Here is a 24,766-nt window from a genome sequence, read left to right on the forward strand (position 1 = left end):
AGTTCCACTCTACTTTACAGTCCCCCCAGCCCATACTCCATTAGTCTGCTTATTAGTCTGCGCTGCTCTCTGATGTTGTGTAGGGTCTTTTAGTAAATGAATTGTCTCCCAAGTGTTTTGTACTGTCTGTATTGTATTGTTTGTCTCTGCGCTGTCTCTCACCTTTGCACTGTCTGCACTGTCTGCACTGTCTGCACTGTCTACACTGTCTACACTGTCTACACTGTCTGCACAAGCTTTCACATGTGCACTTTATGGTCAGTCCCTTGTACTGTACTTAGTCCTACGTCTTGATGTAGCTCCATGGTCCTAGAGGAACATCCTCTCACACTATGTACTGCACCGACTATATATGGCTGTAATTACAACAGAAACCTTTGACTTTGACTTCATTTTTAAATTAGCTGAGAGTTAAAAGGAGACAAGCGCTGCCAAGATGGCGGTGGCCAGAGACACGACTCTGAGCTTTAAAACCGTCCTTCAGGTTGAGTCCATCTTTATAAATGTGAGCCACACAGACATCCCAGATGCAATGTTGGAGATGCAGATGTGAACATGCAGTTCATGTGAGGGTCCATGTTTATTTTGCTAGATTTGCCAAAAAAGTGCCAAAAAATAAATGATTATTATTATTATTGGGCTCTAATGGAAACTAGATACATTCAAACTGCATTAACGTTCATGGCGACTGACCCGAAGCCCTCCAGCGAAGAGTCAAACTCCACGAATGCAGGCGTGACTGCCGATCCATGCAGGCGGATGTCATGGGGCGTCGTCATGGACACCAGACACTTGACCCGGGTGAGGGGCACCGTGCTGCCCTCGGCGGAGCGCACGAGGCTGCGGCTGATGCGATACTGGCCGTTGTCCTCCGCCGGCGTGGTGAAGACGCTGTCTGGACCGAAGCCCTCCATGGACAAAGTCATGCTGTCTGAGAAGTCAGAAAGGACAGGTCAAGGTCAAGAGGTGCAACCACAGTGCTGACATGATCCAAGATCCAAAGATATGTTTTCAAGACATACAGAAGAACAGATAAATAAAATAAAAAATATAATATTTAAAGGAACAGTATGTAAGAAATGTATTTCAATTAATCATAAAATGGCCCTGATATGTCACTAGACATGAAGAAATCATGTTCATTTCAAATACTTATATCACTGACAACAGTGGTCCAGTCAGGATATTGTCATTTAAAAGTGAAAGTTGCAGCCCTCAACTGATGTTGATGTTGTCATGTTGTGTTTTGGTCTGAGGCGCCACCCTTCACCTATCTACTAATCACAAAGTCAGTAGAGTTTCGTCATCCGGGTTGCCAGCTCTGCTCTAGTTACCGCAGCTGCAGCTACGAACGTGTCGGATAAAACATGTATAATGTTACTAAACCTAAAAGACCTCGTTATGAATCCGAACTACGTCGTGACAAAGTCCGAAATAAAACAAGGATTTGTATCGGAGATGCCTTTGAAAGATGGAGACGGCTGAAAACGGAGAAGAATTTAAAGACAGACGCCAACGTTGCTAATTTTCTCCTGGCTAACTTACTTGTACATAATGTAAACGGACATTTCAAATATTCACGACAGTCGAACAAAGTTATGCATGTTCGTGCAAAGTAACGTTACGTTAGCGCATACAGAGGAGGTGGGTCATCGAATTGAAAAGGTAAGGAATTGTTTGGGAAATAAAAACGGCGAGTCGTCATTGCTAACATTAGCAATGCATTATGAGCCCGTTTCTCTGTCATTATGCTGAAACGCCGAGGAAAACAACATTAGCACGTCGATTATGGCAATGTGAAACGTAATTGAGACGTATTGAGTAGCCTAACGTTACCTCGGTAACCTGGCAACCTCGAGTCAGGGGGGAGGTTGGAGGGGATACACCGTTCTACAGTATTTTGAAAGTGATTGCAGAACCAGTTTTGGCCACAATCCTACATACTGTTCCTTTAAAATTCAACCTATGTAGCAAATTAGTAGTGCAATATGGTGACAGTAGATATTGCTGAAACTGAAATTGCCTACGACACTGGTTGGTGTTCAAGGGACAGAAATAATTTTGAGTTTTTTTTTTTTCATCTAGGTCAAAAGTAAAACTCAAGCTAATTAAATTAATTTCATACACTGCCTACCCATACTCTAAACCATCAACTCAATTTGGTCAGGAAAACAATAAGAAGAGTAAAACACTGAGGGGGTCAGCACAAAATCAAACCTGGACAGTCATTGTCCCTTAAGAACTACAATAAACCCATGGACTAGGGTACAATATTGTACTCTGTAGCGAGAACTCAGCCTCCCTTATTTGTTAAGAGTCAGAGGATGATACAAAGACAAATTAGATGAAAGCAATAATTACAACAGCCATCAATGGAAGCTAATAGACCGTACTCTTGTGTCAGACAAAGAAAGATGGCAACATGTGTTCTAACGGTGGCTGCGTGTAAAGAGCGTAATTAGTAGGGGCTTAATATCCATTCTCAGCTGGGAGGAGACACAATAAGCAATTAGGACATGCAGAGGAGCCCGGAAAATTACATCACGTCGCCAGATGTTAACGGAAAACAAACCATCGGCTTCACAGTGGCAAGTTGATTTTTGTTTAAGTACCCAGTTTACATTTTAATCAGTGGACGAGAAGGAGCTGGCAACCTTCTGCTCTTTTAAAAACGAACGCAGGTGCATTCGATGTGCTGCGTGCTCGTTAGCAGCCCTCTTTCTTTATCAGTTTCCATATAAATATTTGTATACAGCCGGGGGACAGCTGCCCTGATTTTACAAAGGCATGTCTTGATTAGGCTGCCAAATCTAAACTTTGAGATGGAAATCGGTGTCTGAAAGGCAAGGTTAGTATCTACTACTGCTGTATGTAATCGTGTATTCTGCACACTGGTTAAACCACTGTACTGCCACTTTACAATTTACAGACTGTACTATTACAAGTACTTTATTTGCATTGCTGTTAATACTACATATCACTCTTGCACTGCTTAATTTGTTCATTTGGTTTTATGCATTACTTTGTATGTTATACTGACTCTGCACGCTTCTAAAACACATCACAGAGTATTTGTAATCACCATACCCACTTTCATACAAAGCTCGTCTACTGCTGCATTACTATAAAGTCTGTCTATGTCTATATCTATGTCTACTAAAGACAGACAGCTTCACTGCCTTTGCCATCACCAGAACTGTTTCCAAAACCCTATAGAATCATCCGCTATCCATCCCGAGCCGAGTAATTACTACTTCTCACAGGGGATTTGTCCCAGTGAACTTGTGGAGAGTGAGCAAAAAGAAAAAAAAAAAATAAATTGCAAGATGATTGATGCCCTTTTTTTTTCTCAAGCTTTTAGTACAGAACAAATGTTCCTCCCAGTAGGACGCTTCTACGGCTGTGGCGTATAGGAATGGGTCCCAGACGGCACCATCATTTCATAACTGCGCTGGAGGACTGATGTGGGCAGAGCTATTCAATTCTCAGCTATTAAAAAGTGACAATTTCTCTTGTGAGGAGGCTGTCAGTCTCAGATGACATGTTGTAATCAGTGGTACAATGCAACGTTTTGAAGAGGACGATGAAAGCAGTTCTTCTGATAAAAAAAAACAAACGTACAACCATTATAAAACAAAATACGCCGTTACTGTTCATAAAAAATGCTCACGCATACACTAAATAACAAGAAGCTGAAACAGGACAACACCAAGTGCAAAAACTGCAGTTCCTCAAATGTCCACTTGCCACAGTCAGACTGATGGCAAAACAATAACTACTGAACTTGTGCAAAAAATAACCAAACACTACCTCACTTTAATTACATGTGCAATAATTGACTTAATATTATCAATTTGTTCTGTAGTTCTCAGATAAATGTGCAATAGTCCATCAGTGCAATATTCCCAATACTCTCTCTCCCTCTCTCTCTCCTGCTCTCCCCCTCACCCCCTCCCCCCACCTCACTTTCCTAGAACCAGTCTAACCAGTTTATCTATTTATTGTTTATTACTCTGTCACCAACATTACCCTCTCCTGTGTTTAGTACCTGAAGCTAAAAATGTGTACACATCATCACCTTCTGCATAACACCTTCATACTTCTTATATTGTAATATTACAGTTGTATATTGTTTCTATATTTTGTATTTATATTTTTTGTCGTATAGTGATTTCTATATTTTATACTTCTTTTTAACTAAACTGTTGACCCTGAGAGCCCTGCACAAGATTTCCAATGTGCCTGGACTGTTGGTTTATGCACAAATGGCCAAATAAAGAACCTTGAACCTTGAACCTTGAACCTTGAACCTTGGACGGCTCCAAAAGCCAGTCAATCCCCACTGACTCCATGTTTAAAAAAACAACAACATCATGTAAACATGGTTTTTGTCTCTAGAGCTCATTTTCACATTTATTACAACTGTGCCAGTGGCCAATTATTCTATAACTCACCCTTTAAATAATATCAATGTTTAAAGTTAAGCATGATTTAGGGCGTGGCTACAGGTGGGTTGCTTGCTGTATGCTTAGTGCCCCTCTCCCATCTCAGCTTAACTCCACTTCTCTACCCATTCTTTGAATTAGTTAGAGGTCAGGTGGAGTCAGACAGAGGGTGCAGGTGTAATTTCAACCCCTACAACCCCAAACTACATTAATTATAAATCATTATCATTTAAATGATCAACTTAAATACCTGCTGTGGTGAGAGTGTTAAATATTATTAGTCAAAAATACCCAAAATCTACCCGTGTAATATTTTGCATATACATTTCAGAGCAATGTTCAACCTGTTCTTATGAAAGAACACAATGCAGCCCCTCAGTGCCACTCCACAACCCAACTATACAGCGATACAACCAGGAGCCGTGAAGGAGCTTGTGCTGTATTGACCCAGCAGCACTTTCCCACAGAAAGTTATCATCGTGATCAAAACTAGGATGATGAAAACTAGGTCTTACTTCTCATCTCAGCGTCGTAGCTGAGAGAGCTCGGTTTGTGGACCCGGTACTGCTTCAGGAGCTTCTTGTCCCAGGCGCCGCAGTTCAGAGGATTTCCAAGACGTAAGAACTCCCTGAAGGAGAAGAGACAGAAAAAAAAACACAAGATGCAATATTACTGCTCTGCCTGTGCTTGTTATTGTTTGCTGTATCTGTACTGCACCATTTTATTTGAGTGTAATTCTACATAACTAAGTAAAAATAAGCAGGTTTAAAGAACAAGTACTTGTTCAGCCCACAAATTAAACTAATCTTGCTGACAGCACACATGCAGAAACAAAAAGTGCACATGTGAATGATTGGATTCAGTTTAAAAAGGTAAAACCTGGTTGAGTCTTTTATAATTAAAAAAAAAAACTATATTAAAAAAGAAGCTGTTAATCAACATAATGTGCCTTGTTTACAGCCTTTAGTATGCTAGTGTTTAGCTGAGTAAGTGGCAGTGTGGTTTGGTTGTTGTATTCCCCCAGTGGCTGCTAATCATACACATGTCCTATACGTTCTCATTAAACTCTGACGCACATCTAATTGTATGCAATGTGTTAAATAAGCAGTTACTGAGAAGGCTCACTGCTACTCCACAACAGCTGTGGTTAACAGTGTTTTCGGCCTATTTCAAAGTCAGTGACGTGGCTGACTGGCATGAAAGCGCCTTGAATGCAAATGTCAACAGGGATGAGTGTGTGACACTAGCGACTGGAACCAGAAAGAGACAGAAAGACTGTCGACTGACGCTGGAAGAGCTGAGACAAAATGAAAAGAAAAAACACAGGAGAAGAATTAAGAAGGGAAAAACCCAGATGAAGAGTGACAAAGAGAAGAGAATGGGAAACAGATTGATAGAGAAAGTTTTGTTTGCCTCCAGCATAATTACATGGAGAAAATGCATTTCCATATGAAAACAACCAACCACGAGCATGTCAAATTCCCCAACTGTTCCTAAGCCCCACTCCCTTAACTAGTCAAGCAGGAAATGGGAATCGCTCACTTGTGTCTTTATGTTTGCAATAATCCTCCTTCACACAGTGAAACCTGTCAATGTATAGCATACAGTTCCATGCATTTAATTTTACCCTTTCTGCTCAATCACAAGCTAAGTAAATGAGAGTTATTGTTCTTCTGAAACCCTTCAGAGTCTGGATTTATCCATTCTGAGAGAAGAAGTCTCACAAAAGTCAACTTCAGTGACCTATTTGATTCCAGGTTAGCTCAGGGGTCTGGGGACAGGATGCACTTTCAGGTTAAAGTTCAGCTAATGATACCTTTAAGGATGCAGCAGCCTACCTAATGTAACTGAAAAAGTACCTGAGTGCAATCGGCTGCAGGGCCTGCGAGGCCAGCCTTTCAAACATCCTCTGCAGCGGCGGGTGCAGCGGGTGGTCTTCGTCTCCGAGGGCCTGACTGCAGCGCTGCAACAACCGCTGGTGGAGGCAGGCTTCACACAGCACCTGCTGGTTCCTCTCGCTGTTCACCAGGAGCTGCAGGATGTTGGCTACGGCCAACTGCAGGTCGAGGGCATGCTGGAAGGAGACGGGAGGGAGAAGATGGATGACATGACACTTAACACCGTGAGAAGACAGAGGTTTGTCAGCTGGGAGAGTTTCTTTAGAGAGTACTTTGGAAACAAACTGCAGTTAGCAATTGCTTTACATAAAATCTTCAATGTTTGGTGTAATTGTTCATTTATTCCAAACCAGACATGCTATGTAAGCTGACTGAAACTGGCTCGTTGGTTTCCCACATGTAAAAACCAGCAGACCAAAAAAATAAAAAAGGGAATTTCCTGCCCTCCCTCCAATCCCTTCACCCAGTTCGACAGGAAGTACATTTCCTCACCTCTGGCTGGCTGTCGGAGGACACGGAGGGCAGCAGGTCCAGCATCGCCAGGACCGCGCCTGGGTGGATGACCACCATGTCAGATGACGATGTGAAGGAAGCGGGGTGGGAAGAGTGGAGCTTCAGGTCAGTCAGGGCTTTGACTGGGGCAGGGGGCCCTGACGTACCGTAGTAGCCATGTCTGGAGGCACAAGGAGAGAAGAAATAAGTCAAATTTAGTTTAAAGTTTACAGTTTTCTAAGGATTAGTGCTTTCATTAGACCAAACCTTTGGAAAGATTTTACTTTTCATGAAGGAATCTTTATGTTTTGTATTATGGGGATGCCTAATCATTCCTGTTAACAAGGTGATAAGTGTATGTGAATTTACACAACATGAGATCATCGTAACTTCAAATGAGTCTGACGAGAGATTTCAATACCTGCCTCGATCCATGTCTAGTGAAATGTGAAAGTTTCTGCTAAATATTAAGCACTACAGTGTCTTAAGAGCTCGGTGGAAACACTCCCGAATGAAAACAGCTCCATCGCTGAATCAATGAAAGAACTGCACGCAACACTCTGACTGCAGCTTTATTTAACATGACTCAGCAGCCCTCATACTTCTAAAGATCAAGGTGTCGGTGCACTACAGTTTCATCTAGAACATCAGCACTGTCTTGTGCAGAGAGCAAAGACCTGGAAATCACACAGGGCCTGCAACGAGGCAATTAGAAGAAGAAAAGGCTCGTTGCTGGGATGCAAATTGCAGAGTGGCAGGAGAGATGCAAAGCTAGAAAGGCTGAGTCAGGATAATGAGTTGGAGGGGTTGGATGTGGGGGAAGAAGCTAACTGGTTTGTTCACATACACAGGTGCTGGATGGTTTCCCACATGTAAAAACCAGCCTGTCAGTAGATTAGACTTTGGCTATACATTCAGTGTAATGTAGGTAATGTATTTAACCAACTCCTGCAAAAGCTAAGGAGCTGGAAACCAAGGCTAAGCAGGCTACATCTAAAACTCCCACACTAAGCAGCCTAACACTCACAGCAATTGAACGTGATCAGGTAAAGCCCTGGGAAAAGCTGTTGTGATCGTAGGCTTTGGCTCCAAACTCTTACTGTGTTCAGAAATTTTACCAAAATGCTTAGAGTTGTTGTGAACTTCCACTTATTCTTCATTTTTTAATGTAAACCTTTAGAAATGTGCATCAAACTTTTCATACATTGACTGACATCGTCAACAATGCAGTGAGCTACAGAGGAGAGCTTAGAGGAAGTGCACAAACAAGGACGCAGACCTTATCATTCCTGATTGTCAAATTATTCGGCCTCATGAATACTGGTGAACCAGACAGACAGAGGGACAGACAGACAGACTGGGAGACTGATTATATGCTTATATAGGAGACGTTTAGTTTCACCTTGACAGCTATGATAGCTCACTAAGGCAAAAGTGTCCCGGATATTTTTCCTTTTAGAACTGGAATTGAAACAACACCAGAGATGGTGGTTTAAGCAGATGAGCAACTTCAGCTGAGGAGAAAAAACATAAAGGAGGATGAGAAGGAGACAGGAGGAATGTAAGGAAAAGTAAAAATGCCTGAAAGTCATTTGGTTGATTCTGTCTGCTGTTCAAGTTAATTGTGTTTGAAAATTGGTTGAATAGACCTTTCTCTCTGGCGGTGATAACAAAACATTAAATAGTTTGAGATTGTTGCCTTTGTGTGAGAGCAGAGCCGTTACAACTGCTCTCCAAGGTACTTTCTATATGTGTGAATAATGAATTAAGAACAGCATTAATTTATTTTTTTTAAGAAGACCAATATTGCTCCCATAAACTAGGTGGTTGACATTTTTAATGAGCTAATCAACTGGTCAACAGAACAAATAATACACTATTAATATGCACTATAATTATGGATTTACAGAGTTATTTTCAAGAAGGAATTTTTAGGAGTTTTGTAACATGAGATCTTCAGTATTAAGTCTGAGAAATGTCCACAGTGAAACTGGAAGTGTGTTTATTCTCTAAGCCACGGACAGCCACGAATGAAAAACACATTTTTTTAATTATTTTTTTTGTAGACGATAATAGACCAAATGCCCCCATAAAACTTGAAAATGCATGGTTGACATGCTGTTATTGCACTGATTATTAATCGGACAGAAGCAATTGCTGCATTTTTATGCAAATCTTTACCAAAAGCTGTCTGAAGTTAGTTTAAAATAAAGAATATGGGTTTAAAGTGAGGATATTTACATCTAAATTGGAGGAAAGGTATATTTTATTCACACTCACATGAGCGTAAGAGATTGGAAAACTGACTCGAGCTGTTTCATGAACTGATGTGTCTGTATGCATCAAACTGTAAAAACCACTGACTGTCATTCACCACACAATGGAAGCATATTTAATACAGTTGAAATTTGCTGGTATGCCACAGTTTAAGGATCAGTGGCTATCGTGGCACCAGCGGGAGCTCTTAGCGTCACAGCCGAAGGTGAAGATGATGCGGAGGGAAGGATGAGGGGGAAGAAGAAGAAGTGGCAGAGCGCTGTAGCTACCTCTTCCTGGCGAGTGCTGGCGTACCCCAAGGGGAGGGCAGCGAAGTCTCATGAGTCAGGCAGGGAGGCACCTGCTCCGCACGACTGCATGGCAGCGCACAAACACGCACACGCACAACACACGCACAAGGGAAAGAAAAACAAATATAGGACACATTCAGACACAAGCATGCACACAGAAAAGCAAAGAAATAGGTGTGTATGGATATATGTACGAACATAAAAGGTCACAAGCACAGGTAGGTACACGCACACACGCACGCACACACACAGCCGTGCAGACAGGCCAGGCCGAGGATGAACAGCCAGACAGCATCAGAGGTTAGAGGAAGAAAAGGAGAGAAGAAGGGAAGTAGTTGTTAGTGGAAAGCTGACAGAGAAATACAGGATCATAGCTCCAGCTGGGGCACATGCACAACGCCAGCCAGACCTACAAAAGATCTAAGACTAAAGAAATGACTTGTACTAAGTAAATATCTGTACTAAGTTTCATCTGCAAGCTTGAGTTTGTTTTGCACCTTGATGAGGGGAGATAAACTAATACTAAGTAATGTAGAATGGAAGTTGTGTTCAAAATATAAAGCTTCAATTGAATCTGAGCTCATCTCAAGAATTTAAAATCTGTCATGGAGGAAATACGAGAAAGAAAATCAAAAAAAGCCAGAACCACAACAGGCTTCTTTATTAAACGTCTGTTTTCAGCTGCAGCAGATCATGTCAGGCGTGTCTCGGATGGAGAGGTCGACTGAACACTATGAGCGGAGATAAACACAGCTGTGGATCCAGCGTCACGCTCTATGATCAGAGAAAAACACCTGGCTGACCTGCAGGTTTTAGCTTCACAAGCATATTTATCGGCTTTCCATGTTATACTGCAAATACATAACATCAATATCTGAAACTAGCACATATGTGATCACCTTGAGAAAAAAATCAGGATCTTAAATGATCAAAGAGCAGATGTACATCTGGAAAACAGCACCCACTTAGGATTTAAAGGATTCTTACAGATGTCAGTGCTCTGGCTTAAATTGAAAACTTTTTTTATTTTGCTTTTTATTTTCACTGGAAAACACTTTGTGTTGTTTTTCAAACTCCCTTCAGGCTAAAGATCCTGACTCTCAAATGTTAAAATAAAGGTTTCTTTTAAGATTCAAAGGAAGCTTAAACGAAAAAAAGACTTCAGCGTGTTATAGGACTGCAATGAAGCAATCTAAAGCTCCTGACCTTCTGCTGAAATGTTCTCAAGCAACATGTGGCTGCAACCTGCTAAACCCCAACTAAAAACCCACTCTTTATATTGAGAGCTCACTGATCCAGTAACATGTTAAGTAATGACACACAAACACAGTTCAGTTATTTAAGCATTAACAGAGAATGCATGGCTTGTTGACAAGGATGCCTCATGCTAATCTCCATAGCCTCACTGCAGACAAAGAGATAAAAGCCTCCACGTATCATATGACCCTTCTGGTCTGGTTTATAAAGCAGTATAGACTGCAGGGCCTCCGAGTACAGAATGTTTAGATTCCAAGAAACTAATTTTATTTTTTTGCAATTATATATGCTCACACGTTGGTTTATATCACTTTCTGATATTCACTGACCTGTCAAAAGAGTCCGTGGCCATCTTGTACAGGTAGATGAAGAGCTTGCTGCAGTGTTTGAGCGTGGGACAGACGCTGTCTCCCGCGCAGCCTCCAGGGGCGGCTTCGTCCTCCAGCAGCCTCTGGAAAGGCTGAGCGTTGGAAGGGAACACGCTTGTGGGACCCAGCTTCTTAGTGTCCGAGAAACAACCGAGCAGCCTGGAGAAAGGGAGGGAGGGAGGGAAGGAGGGAGGCAATTCAATTTTCACTTTTATTCAATTTTATTTATATAGCGTCAATAAAAATCGTGAGCCTGAAACCCCTGAGGTCTGGTCTTTCTGCTTTATTTATATCTGGTCTTTCTGTCTCTCTTTGGTGACCGAATATCAATATCAGAGGCTTCCCATCCCTCATTCGGAAGAACTGCATCGTTTTAATTGTTCTTAATAACGACAATCCTCTTTACCTCTAATGCTCTTAAGTATTGAGTATGAGTGCAGGTAATGTTTTAGGGGCTGCACGAGCAAATGTCGTTGTGTTTTTCGCTGTGAAATTGCGCCCTCACCTGTGAATGAACCTACGTTTTTATTAATAATTCAGTTTCTTTATCCATCCAGAAATGAAGTCAAACCGTTTGAATGAAAACGGTTGAGGCAGACCTGCGGAGGACCGAAGGCACAGGCGATCGCTGCAATTAATACAAACGACAGGATGAGCTCAGCTAATCCTCACCTCACGGCGTCGGCCAGCTTCTCGTACTGGATCTCCGTGCGGAAGAAGTGCGAGTTGGCCGGCTCGTAGCGCATGGCGGCGGTGAGCGTGCAGAAGACGGTGTGCAGGAGCTCGAAAACCTGGTTCTGGTTGACCCGCTCCCAGCCGTGGCGGGGCGGCTGGCACAGGGAGCGCTCCATGGCCACCAGCAGCGAGGTGACGTAGACGAAGCCTCCGACCTTACGGAACACGGTGCGGGTGCGGTGGCTTTCACGCAACACCGCCAACAGAGCCTGAGGAGGAAGAAAGTCAGATCATCATGGTTTCGGCAAAATGACTGCAGCTAAAATATTGTTTACAAAGATTGTGTTTGAAATGTTTCAGTGATAGAATTTTTTTTTTTTTTTTTGCTTTTACCCATTGCTTCATTTATCCCACCTCTTGTAGTGTCATACAATTTATTCTCTGGCATGTTTTGATTTTTCTTGTCACCTCATTCAGTCATTTCTCTTCTCATCTACCTCTCATTCTTCTTTCATGGTGACATATTTATGAGCCCCTCTGGGCTTCTGACTGGATTTTTCTTCCATATTTCATGGTTTGCATTTGCAAGAAACCTAAACTGAAACATCAAACTGTAACCTAGATACGAGTCTGGGGACCTAAAAACAGCCTGAGAACATAAATGACTCTGAATGTGAAGTTTTCAACCAGCAACTTAAAAAAGTGGAGAGAAAACGCTGGGGAATGGCTTGAGATGAAGGTTTTGAGTGACACAGGTGAGGAGCAGCGTAGGCACACATCGGGGGAAAACACAGATCAGAGGGGACTTTTTAATATTCTAATCTCTGAAGTCGTTCCTTTTAACTTTCTCTTTTTGATGCAGAAAACGTTGGAATAGTAGGACCAAACAACTATACTGGGTGATAAGATCAGGTTTGTTCCAGTACGTCTCACAGATACTGGATCAGTTTGGGACCTAGGGAATTTGGAGGCCAGGTATTTTCAGGCTGCATCCTGCTGGGGATGGCTGCTGCATTCAAGGAGTGTCTGGTCTAGGTGGGTGCTACATGTCTAAGTAACATATGCCAGTAAGTTTCCCAGCAGAACACTGAATTGTCACAAGTTGGTCAATGTTATCTACTTCTCCTATCAGTGGTCATAATGTTATGCCTGATCGGTGTGTGTTAAATATATATTTCTATGCTGAACCAAAGTAGTGGACTAACACAGTGAAACAGATTTTTCAGAAAAGCATTTCAAGTATTAAAGTACTTGATGTACAATGCCCACTTCTACAATGGGAATTATTATATATCAGTGAATGTTCTACCTGCACTAAAGTCAGGAACATAATTGGGACAGCTGGGATCTGTAATAACGTCACCCGCTGGAGGGACAGTCAATAAAAGAGAAGTAAAACAGTCATATGATGCAGCACTGAGACAGTCGTTTCCTGCTGCATTGAAATACTGCCAGACTCAGCAATGTTTTTTCTTTTTAAACCGTTCACAGGAAGTTGAAAACATCCTATTCATATCCTGGGAAATTACCAGCAGGCTATGACTATGTGGTGATACAAATTTAGTAATGTCAGCTATGTAAAGGCATTGAGGATTAGATGCTAAGGTATTAAAATGGACACTTGAACAAGACTGACCTCAACTATGAGATCTATTCGTATGTCTGCATTAGAGTTTAAATTACACAAACCTAGATAAAGGAAAAAACATCTTTTCCATCTTTTTACGGTCATAATTAAAATCCTTGTTAGTGAAAACAGGCGTAAAATGCTAATGGGTTAATCCGCCAAAGCCTTCGGGGGGGGAAGGAGAATTACCTCGTTTGAAGCGATGGTATTTGAAAACGCAATTACGCTTCAGAAAATGAGCTGCCCTCTCATCCAGTGTGCGTTTCAATGTGTGTCTGCTGTACGTCTTTATGAGAAGCTAACTCTCAGAGCCCCTGGTACGAAGCAATTACCGAATGCAGGGCTTCAAATGCATACTGACTGTTAAACAGACAGATTTCCTCAACGTTCTCACTTAAACTTACCGACAGATTTTGTTGGTGCTGACCACCGTCTTGCTACATACAGCATATTAAGGTATTTTTACAAAAACAACAAGCAGATGCAATGTGTAAGGACAAACGTGCTAAAAACCAACCAACCAATAACATAAAACAGATGTACAGGACATAAAATAATCACTGCGACCAAAACAACTTGCTGTAAGTGTAACAAATAGGCCGCTGGTGTGAAAGCCGTTACCCTCAGTATGTCCGTCTTCAGCTGCAGTTCACTGGACGGTGCAGAGTGCATGAGGCCCAGCAGCGTTCCCATGTCGTCGTCCCCGCTGGGCGACAGGACGAGCTGCTGGATGATGAGCAGAGCGTGTTCCCGGCACTGACGGTACTTCACGATGTTGTGGACGCAGCGGGCGCCGCCGAACTCTCTGAAGAGTGCTGGGGGACGGAAGAAAGAGGGGGAACGGACAAAATGAAACCGTGTCAGTTGATAAATAAACGGCTTGACTGACAACGAGTGTGCCTAGCTGTAATTAATATACAGGTATGTGGGAACTCAGTATTGCTTCTGTCTATCATTTATATTTGAGATGAATCTTTAAAAAGGTTTAAAATGTTACAACGTAAAAGTTGTTCAACCAGCAGTTCAGAATATAAAAGGGATGTAATTTACAACTATCAAAACACCTTGACCCACTTAGTTCTTGTAATTTCTTACTGCTCTCACCCCTCACTTCCCGTCTACCGAGATAAGACTGACAGCTGAGAGCCTTGAGCGTAAAATGTAAATTCAATCATTGTGTCAGAGTGAAGTTCTACAAATATCACACCCCATCATCGTGTTTTTCTGACGAAAGCGCCCAGTCATCATCAAGGTCAGAGAGAGCTCTGAGCTGTCGCTGTGCTGTCTGTTGCTTATGTTTGTGACTCATCACATTTGTACAGATGACTGAGACACACACACACACAAACACAGAGGGCCGATCAGAGAGTGGGAGTTGCAGAATGGAAGACGGCTTTGTTAGAAGATACTTTATTGATGCTTGGAGGAAAACTCTCTTTCCACCTCAACAGGGAGGTCAGAGGTCAAAGCCTGGCAGACCTGGAGATGGTAGAGAGACAGTGTCTTGTTCAGGGACACTTTGAGGGATTGTTTTTACTTTTGTATCATCAAGGTCAAATCTAACGTGAATAATCAAAGAATTATTGTAGAGCACAGTGTGTGAATTTTAATGTACAACATTCTGCACGGTGTTATGTGCTCTCTCTCCCCCTTTCGTTTTGTTTTGTAGGACTCGACTGCCTGATTGGTTTTTATCTGTGAAGTCTGGTAGTGCCTGCAAATTGGCTGCTTCAACCCTAGACTGACCAATCATTTGGGATGTCCCGAACAAGCTTTTTCATATCTGACACCAATCTTTTACTGTTTAGTATCGGCCGATCCAACTACTCGAACTAATCTTAAACAAACAAAATTTCCTACCCTGGAGATTCATAACGAAGAGAAATTTGGTCGGACCTTGGCTCCAGAAGCTGTGAAAACCTGTGATCTCTACTCGAGAGATGTTCTGGTCATCCAACGGCATAAACTCTGTATCTCTCTCTGGAATATTTTTCATGCAGCCTGGTACAGACGTCATCTGGTGCCTCGTTCATGAGTGTACTCTCCGTTTTTAGGGATCCATGCAACGACGCTGCAGGATCCCTATTGATTTTGTTGCGATTTTTATTTGTTTTGTTCTTTTGGTGGCGATCAAGTTGGTAGTATTGACACATCCACATTGCATAATTTGTAAATTTCTAACTGACTTCACTTTCCAGAGTAAAGTTCCTCCACAAAGCGGGACGTTTAGTCAGGTGATTCTGGTTCTTCCTTTAGTAGCTTTGACCTAAAATGACCTAAAATAAATAACTACAAACGTTCAGGCTTGGCTGAAGCCCGACACCGGTCTGATCATTTTCAAAATGCCTGGATCGGCCCTGATCTGGATTTCTCAGTTAATGAATCTGTAAGTTTTCCTTCTACCCTGCCTCTCATGGCCACCTAGAGCCATAACAACGGCATAAAACAAATCACCTGAAGCTGCGAGTTCACTTTTCAAGAGACATTGTTGTTTGATTTAAAATGTTTTCTAATTCAGTGCACTGCAGTTTTGTAGCTCAGCGTGTGCCTCAATTCCTTGGGAAGATTTTACCCAATGGAACCTTATGGAGACACAAAGTTGAGTGAACACCCTTAAAATTTGGTCATTATCTTTTAAAGCTTTTCTTCTTTTCACTTCTGGCAACTATTGAAGAAAACATCTAAGCCTGATCACACACAAAGTCACATAAATCTAAGGGCCACTGCTGCCATCATATACTTAGAAAACACATCCCGTTAGATCCTTTTCAAAGCTCAAAGCTCCTGTGTAGCACATACTGTGTGTGCACATGAAAAGGGCGTGTGTGTGCTTACCAGCGTTAGTGTTGGTGGTGTTGGAGCCCTGCAGGAGCACAGTCAGAGTCTCCATCACCAGCCAAGCCAACTGCTTCTGCTCCTCTGCTACTGTGTTGTTTTTGCAGTCAGCTAAATATAGAGAGAAACCGGAGTGAAGGTTAGTATTAGAAGGCATCATTAAATGTACACAGCGAGCAAATTACGATACAATGAACGGCACATAATGGCGTAATTAGAAAGACTTTCTAATCCATTAGTCAAAACACAATTAAAAATCAATGAATAGCAGTATAATATAAGTACATACAGGTACAGGTGGGCTTTTTATTTCAACCTTGTTACTTTACAGCTTAATAGTTACTCTATTAATCACAAATACAGGTTAAAATAAAAAGAGTTGTAAAGAAGCGCCTCACCTTGGTCATTATTGTGTGGTTGGTGTTGCGAAGCTGGGTCTTTGAGCAAGGCAGCGTACTTGTGCAGCAGGTTGACCAGCACCTCCAGCAGGCCAACCTCCCGCAGAACATCACTGAACACCGGGTCGTGCCTGGACAGCTTCAGCAGCGTCCGCACGGCCGTGATGCTGCAGGCGTGCGACGTGCTCGATTTGAGCAGCACGCTAACACTGAAGAGCTCCTTACACGGGACGTAGTTGAGGCTGAAAACGACGAACTCCAACAGCTCGAAGTACTTGGTCTGGGCCTCGGGGAGCTTGGCCACGCGGTCGGCGAACTGCGACAGGGTGTGCTGCGACTCCAGGATGAAGTAGTTGGCCGGATCTGCTACGTAGATGTTTCCGATGGCGTCCAGCAGCATGCAGGCCAGGCGGCTCGTTTTAGCCCGCAGGAAGGCATTCTGAAGCACCGCAAAGGCCTGGATGTTACGAACTGTGTGGCCTGCAAGAAAAAGACATTAAACAAAAGATGAAGTTAATGTGACAAAGAGAATTCATTCCATTTGGAAAGATCTCAGTTAATGAGCCAACCATGGCAAATAAAATAACTGCAAAGAAAAAATGTTAAAAATGTTAAAAAACTAATTAAACTGAACTAGTGAAATAGATCTTGAACTAAAGAAGGAAAAGTTGGACACAAAAGACTGATTGATGACACATTTACAGACCTATATACAAATCTAGAGGCTATGTAAGACTCTCCTTGATGATATATAAAGTGTAATATAAAGCCCAAAGAAGATAAGAAAAGATAAGAAAAACCTCTATTCGTCCCACAATGGGGAAATGAAAACACAAAAAAACTACTAAGTAGATCTAAATCCATCTATTTTTTGACAAAATATCTGCTGAAAGAAAACCAAAAAACCCAGTTTGGTCATTTAGGCCGACAAACCCTGAACTAGTGGTACAACAGATCATCATTGATCCGTGATCCGTTCGGATTAATATCTTCGGTTCGGCACACACATGATCCGCGGATTGATTTATATAAAAAGTTGTCATGCTCAGTCCACACACAGCGTGGTCATGGCGAGCGGAGGAACGGAGGAGCTTGAACGCCCCGCGTCATTTAAATCCCCTGTATGGGAGCATTTTGGCTTCCCAGTCAAATATAATGATGAAGGAAAGAGGTTAGTGGATAAAACCGTGACGGTGTGTAGGCACTGTGGCACACGAAAGCCATACGACAGTGGAAACACATCAAGCACGGCCGCGCATTTGAAGCGACATCATCCCGGTGTGACGAGATATGCCTTTTTATGTTGCACTTTAAGTTGTTTTTCATTAATTATGTTAAAAAGAAGATATTATGCCTTGTGCACTTTAAGTTGATTTTATATATTTTAATTTAATAATTTAAAAGTGTAAATGTGTTAATAAACAAAAAGACAAAACTTATGTTTATTTGCCTTTTTTTTTTTTTTTGCTGATCCGAAAAATTATCCAATCCGTGACTCTGATCCGAGAAACGATCCGAACCGTGAGTTTTTTGATCCGTTGCACCCCTACCCTGAACATTTGATAATTAGGACAGAACGCAGTGCAGTCACTGAATTATCAGGAACTGTGAGAAAATACATTTAATACAAAGTATTCAAATAAAACTATGTTGAGCTTTATTAAGCTCCGTTGCAAGATACAGTTAACTGGCACAATGAGCTGACTTTTCATAATAAACTGTGTTTAAAGTGGTTATTTGGACATTGACTAAACAGTTTCAGCCAATTATCCATTTTGCATTTTGTTGTGAGAAAGGATTTAGAAAGTCTGATCTGTCACTTTGAACATTTATTTTTACCTCAGTTCTATTCTGTATTACTTGACAGACAAAATTAGGTTTTTCCCTTAAATCTAGACTGCTGCACTCATTAATGTGAACACATGCTAATTAACCAGATGCCGATATGTTTTTAATGTGGGGATTACACACAGTACTCATATTCAGTAATGTACTGTAATTAGTTCATTGTTTTTTAGGTTTATTTATTAGTTTAGTTAGTTACATGGTCAGAATATATCAAATCTACCTACTAGTGAATAGACAACATATTTTACTGCTTTTGGCTTTTTCCGGAAATCATTTATAATTGGAGCGCAAGAGGACGTCAGCTCAGTAGGTGGTCTGTAAACGTGGCCAAGGACACATATGGTCCCTCCAAATGTGGTCTGAGTGATCAACTCCCAAAATGTCCTCAGTATGTCTTGAGTGGGTTCGCTCGTGGAGTTAAAGCTGGCCAGCTCAGGACACATGTTAATACCAGGTCTAAACAGGGCTGCTGTTTAAAGATAAATGTTCATGTGGAGTAATAAAGCATTAAAGGGGAAACTAATTGTTATCTGATGAATCAATCCAAATATTTTAGGCGGTACCATGTCTTTAGAAAAAGATGATATCCATGAACAACAGTACACACATAATGTAAACTCAATTTTAGGGCTGAGCAGCTAACATAAGAGTATGAAACCATAAATAAACAATGACTCAAACATGTACAAGTGCACATGAGCATGATGACACTAAAATATGCAATCACGCACACAGCAGCTAAGAGGATGTGGCAGGTTAATTAGGCGTGTAAGCGGGCCCTCGTACCACGATGGCTTGTGGTAATGACTCTGCACACAGCTGGAACTGTCATTAGGTGGGTAAACACCAGTGTGTCGCTGTGTGTGTGTTGGAAATGAGGATGTCGAGCTCAGCTGTGTTAGTGCCAGGGTGTGTGTGAGGTTAGAAGGCTGACATGTTTGTGTGTGGGTGTAAATTCCGTAGCAATTAGGCAACAGTGTTATGTGGTTTTCGGGCAGAGGTAACAGGTCAAATTAAAACACTGTACAGCTGCTACAAGTGTGAAAAATCTCCAGTGGAAGGGTTTAACCACGGTGAAACGTGTCAGCTAGTGGCAACGTGCGGCTCATCGATTAATTCTTAAAATACTGATGTTAACTGATAATGAATCAGGAGGGAATTGTAAACTATTTCAAATGTTAATGCAGAACTGGCTACCATTTGAAGTGCAGACCGATTGTAAAACAAAAGCAGATACAAGACAGAAGGTCATGTGGAACAGGCTCAGAGGCAAACACGCAGCGCAAGACGATTCTCTGAACCGCTAAAGCATCTCTGGACCACCAAAGTGGCCCATTTGTATGCAAGACGCTTCAGGCATTCCATCTCCAGCAGCGTGACAGGCAGCAGAGTTGCCATGGTGTCTGTCAACAGGTTAAGCTCGCCGAGATCAGCCAAGCATCAAAGTCATTTTGGGGATTAAGATCTGACAGCGAGATGCCACAGCTGGGGATTACAAGAAGACTTTTCCACAATTCCTCTATTGTTTCAGGGCTTGATTCTTTGACTTATTCTTTGGATGACTCCAGTGATCATTTAGGTGGTATTTATAGGGGACAAAATGTTGTTAGATAAGACATTGATGAATGCAGATAATGTCCAATCATGAGCCCCAGCCCCAGGTTAAACTAGCCACTTGTTACCATTGGGCCTGTAATATTCTACTGTGCCCCAGATGATGTCTGTGTTTATTACCATACAAAGCGTTAAACTGAGATTAGATCTGGAGTGCTGGCTGGAGACGCTTCTTAATGCCAGGAGTGAACAACGTAAAGCTGGCCACTTTCAATCAGAATGCCCAGATCTGATCTTAATGCCAGGTCTGAACAGGCCTATTGACATTACCTTTCCCAGAAGACTGTGGGAGAACAAATCCCGGCAGCAGGAAGGGGGCTCCCGTTGTCAGGCCGGCAGGTTTCAGCTCCGTAACCCCATACGTGGACAGACATGTGACCAAGTTCACCAAATCCTTCAGTGCATCTTTTGACTCATCCTCCTTTGCCTGCTCCAGTCTGGATACAGAGGAACAGCTTGCATGAACGTTCATATATCAACATCATACTGAAAGAAACAAGCACGTGTAAGAATGAATGAAACGTACCTGAGCATGAGGTCACAGAGGAAGGCGTAACCCTGGCACATTCGGAAATCATCCAGCAGGGTCTGTGACACGTCGCTGGAGTCTTTGAGGAAGCAGGAGAGGCCGGCGAACATCTCGACAATCTCCAGCGGGGAGAGGTCGTCAGACTGCTGCATGTTTTGAACACATGTGGACAGGCATTCCTTCTCTGTAAATGAAAGGGGTGAAGGGAGATAAAGGCAGAGGAGGAGAATGACTGAGGAATCTGGTGCAGCGTAGCGTGACAGAATGTATGGAAAGGATAACGATATTTGCCATGGGCTTGCTTTCATCGCAGATTTCTAGGAAGGAAAAGAATTTGGATCTGGTCGAAATCACACACCATCTGTGCACTTTACGTGAAAGCTTTGGAAAGCGATCTCAACAGCCTCGCAGGTGGTCAGGTGGATGGTGGGAACATATAGATCAGAAGCTACAATTCCTCCGAGTTTAAAGTAGCCACAACAACACCTTATTAATAAACGAAAACAGCTTGAGGGACGTGTTTTTTATTTTTTTTTTAGCTCAAATACAGTATTCAAATGCACACATGGTATCTTTAACGTATCTTGGCTCAATTAGTCCACCCACAGTTACACTATACATGGTGATACTGTGTGTAAAAACATAATAAACCCAGGAAGTAAAAACACATGCCCTTCACACTCACCATGTATGTATTTGACCACGTTGACGCTCAGGCCATGTCGGGAGATGGTGGTGAGCACCTCCCCGGCACTCCTCCTCCAGGGCAGGTTGTGGGGCGGGCACCAGGAGGTGATAGCGCTGAAAAGCAGCTGGAGGTCGTCCTTTTGTGCCAGCTCCTCTGCCGGAGACACAAAGGTGCAGAGCTTCACCAGGATCTGCAAGAGTGGAAAGGACAAGGAAAGCATATCAGCTGATAAAGCTACATCTCATTAATATGTCAAATATGTCGAATCATTCAGATCTGTATTTTTCTGCAGAAGTAAACTGCTCCACTAAACATGGTCTTAAACTATGCAATCTAATGAACAACTGTAGAAGTATTAGTAGGAAACGAGCCTAAACTTGCAGATCTTAACAGACCTATTGGACAATAAGCAGTTTTCTCGTCTTTTTACCTGGACGAAGACTTTCTGCAGCAGAGCCCTTCGGTCAGCGAGGGGCAGCTCAGGTTGGGTGTGGCCCTGGCCTGGTGTCTTCTCCTGGTTGGCTGGTGGTGGTGGAGGTGGCGGCGGCTGCGGTGTGGGACCTACAGGGGCCTCAGCCATGTGAGGCAGGTCAAAGAACAAGTAGAGGCATTTGACCAGCGTGGAGGGCACAGACATGGTCGTCATACAGTCCACCGTTTTCTGTTCAGACAAAGACGAAAGCAGATGGTGTACAAAACACAATAAAAAATCTCAAGAACTCAAGAGGATTGATATATGAATATTATATTCTGTAAAGGATCTACGCAGAGATGTTCAAGCCTACACCAATGTATGGATTTATACTTTTGCACTGGTGTGTTGGCATTGTTGTTCCTGTAGTTATGCCACAGAAATGCTAGTTGGTGGCAAGTCAGCTGTGCTTTGCATAACTCAGATAGTGGCAACAAACTGGAGCTCACGTTGAAGTTGGAAAATAAATACGCTAATAAATGTTGATCAACAGCTACTTTTACTGGAATCACTGCAACACAGAAAATATACATCTAAGCAGAGATAAGATGTGGGATTGCAAAGGGTATGGCCAAGGGTACAGCATAGGGTACAATGCAGCGTACGACATATTGTGTACGAGGTAGTGTACGAGGTACCATACGACATAGAGTACGACTTAATGTCCGATCTATGGTACGACGTAGCGCACAACGTAGCGACCTAATGTCCGATCTATGGTACGACGTAGCGCACAACGTAGTGACCTAATGTCCGATCCATGGTATGACGTAGCGCACAACGTAGTGACCTAATGTCCGATCTATGGTACGACGTAGCGCACAACGTAGTGACCTAATGTCCGATCTATGGTACGACGTAGCGCACAACGTAGCGCACAACGTAGCGCACAACGTAGCGCACAACGTAGCAACCTAATGTCCAATCTATGGTACGACGTAGCGCACAACGTAGTGACCTAATGTCCGATCTATGGTATGACGTAGCGCACAACGTAGCGGACAATGTAGCGCACAACGTAGTGACCTAATGTCCGATCTATGGTATGACGTAGCGCACAACGTAGCGCACAATGTAGCGACCTAATATCCGATCTATGGTACGACGTAGCACACAGCGTAGTGACCTAATGTCCAATCTATGGTACGATGTAGCGCACAACGTAGCGCACAACGACCTAATGTCCGATCTATGGTATGACGTAGGGTATGACGTAGGGTATGACGTGGGGCACCACACCATGGCACTGGACACAAAAGCATAAATCTGGCTTCACGTACAGCTGCATTAGTATAAAACAAAGAGCTGCACAACAGCAGATGAACTAAAGTGATTCTTACTGACCAAATAAACACATGTCATTTTAGTGTGACTTTGAGTATTTTGTTGCTCTGCGGTATGACTCATGTTTGAGTTTCAGTGAGGGAAAAAAGGGGCAGGAATATATATAAGCACCTGGGGTGTGTGTTTATTGTGGGTTTTACTGCGTGTGTGTGCATTTGATGGGGCTGTGGAAGGAGATGGGGTTTGTGCTCAGTGATGCGAATGATTCAGATAATCAAATACTACCTCCGACACGCTCACACCGAAAAGAAGCGCACAATGAAAAATTACGCCTGCGCTTCCTTTCACTTCCACACACACACACACACACACACACACACACACACACACACACACACACACACACACACACACACACACACACACACACACACACACACACACACACACACACACACACACACACACACACACACACACACACACACACACACACACACACACACACACACACACACACACACACACACACACACACACAGCGTGGCTGGACGAGATGACCCACCCATTTACTCACCAGCTCCACGACAGAGAGGAGGTGGACTCACAGCAGGCAAACACGCATACGCACACACTCAAATAATACCCCGGCACTGATCAATGGAAATAAGGAGTGGGGGAGGGATAAAGAAAAGGGCAGTGGAAGACAGTGGGAGTAGATAGAGGATAAAGGAAGACTGGAGAAGCACCTGTCATACCCTCAACCAATACATTTAAGGTGTGCAGAGGGAGAGGACTATAAAGACAAAAAGAAAAAAATATGTCTAGAAAGCACTTCTGAGTGTGTGTGTCAAAAAGAGAAAGACAACCACACAGGGAATTCACAGCGTGAAGGGCATGGCATAAAATAGAGGGCAGTGTGGAGGTAGGAAGTCAGAGCTACAAACAAAAACATTGCCGTTTTATCCTCTGAGGAAGGAAGAACACGAGGTGAGAGAGAAACAAAGAGCAGTCGAGAGCATTACGGGGAGGGAGGTGACGTCAGGTTTATGAGGGACACCAGAGGAGAGGAATACATATCCATTAAACCCACTCCTCTAAAAAACACAAAAAACAAACACCAATATGAAACAGTCACACATAAGCAGCCCATACTAATTTAAAGGAGACCGCTGCTTTGGAGCAGTGTGTACGTCCAGGAAAAATACTGTTGACACTGTGAAACCTCAAGAACTATGTAACGATCTAAACGATGTACTGTGATTTGCCATTGATTGCGATCTGCATGTATGGCTAGTAGGGGTTGCACAACTTCAGATTTCGCTGAATGCTATGTGATGAAAGCCAAGTCGACGCCAACTAGTCGCTGATGATGTCACTAATAATAAACACAGTAGGACATAATGCTTTGCAACAACTTGACCTGAATACATCTGCTGAGAACAGACAGCTCATGTGCTACATACTGTGAGCTGCAGATATGTATAGCCTGTATAAAAACAGGCAGCACCTCAGCACCCTAAATAGCATTTAATAGGACTCCACAGCGTGTTATTTGATGGGATAATGTAGTAGGGTTAAAAAAATTGCAGTATTTCTCTGAAGCCTTCTCTATGTGCTGCAGCTAAAGGTCTAATAACACCAGCAAACTGTTGATTTGCAGCCTCCTTCTCTCTGTTACCACAGGGCATTTGGTGAAGTTGTTAATTGACAGCTCTCCAGAGGATTTGGACCGTTCCTCTGCTAGCATTAGCGGATGCCTTTTCAGA

At 42.7% G+C, this 24,766-nt stretch overlaps 1 protein-coding gene across 8 annotated transcripts in view; it reads right to left on the reverse strand.

Annotated features, from left to right (window-relative positions):
* The window catches only part of wdfy3 (WD repeat and FYVE domain containing 3), an 86,013-nt gene that overhangs the window by 37,701 nt on the left and 23,546 nt on the right, over positions 1-24,766 (reverse strand). For all 8 annotated transcript variants that reach the window (XM_084551388.1, XM_084551392.1, XM_084551390.1 and 5 more), the window contains 13 exons: positions 21,672-21,902; positions 21,239-21,431; positions 20,551-20,737; positions 20,295-20,461; positions 16,563-17,042; positions 16,165-16,275; positions 13,951-14,144; positions 11,700-11,971; positions 10,989-11,186; positions 6,836-7,016; positions 6,305-6,519; positions 4,961-5,073; positions 694-931 (listed from right to left, as the gene is read on the reverse strand). In XM_084551388.1, coding sequence (XP_084407514.1) covers positions 694-931; positions 4,961-5,073; positions 6,305-6,519; positions 6,836-7,016; positions 10,989-11,186; positions 11,700-11,971; positions 13,951-14,144; positions 16,165-16,275; positions 16,563-17,042; positions 20,295-20,461; positions 20,551-20,737; positions 21,239-21,431; positions 21,672-21,902 — 2,780 coding nt within the window. The remainder of the gene's footprint in view (positions 1-693; positions 932-4,960; positions 5,074-6,304; positions 6,520-6,835; positions 7,017-10,988; positions 11,187-11,699; positions 11,972-13,950; positions 14,145-16,164; positions 16,276-16,562; positions 17,043-20,294; positions 20,462-20,550; positions 20,738-21,238; positions 21,432-21,671; positions 21,903-24,766) is intronic.

Source organism: Chelon labrosus (genome assembly GCF_963514085.1).
Source record: "Chelon labrosus genome assembly, chromosome: 9".
In the NCBI taxonomy this organism is placed as follows: domain Eukaryota; kingdom Metazoa; phylum Chordata; class Actinopteri; order Mugiliformes; family Mugilidae; genus Chelon; species Chelon labrosus.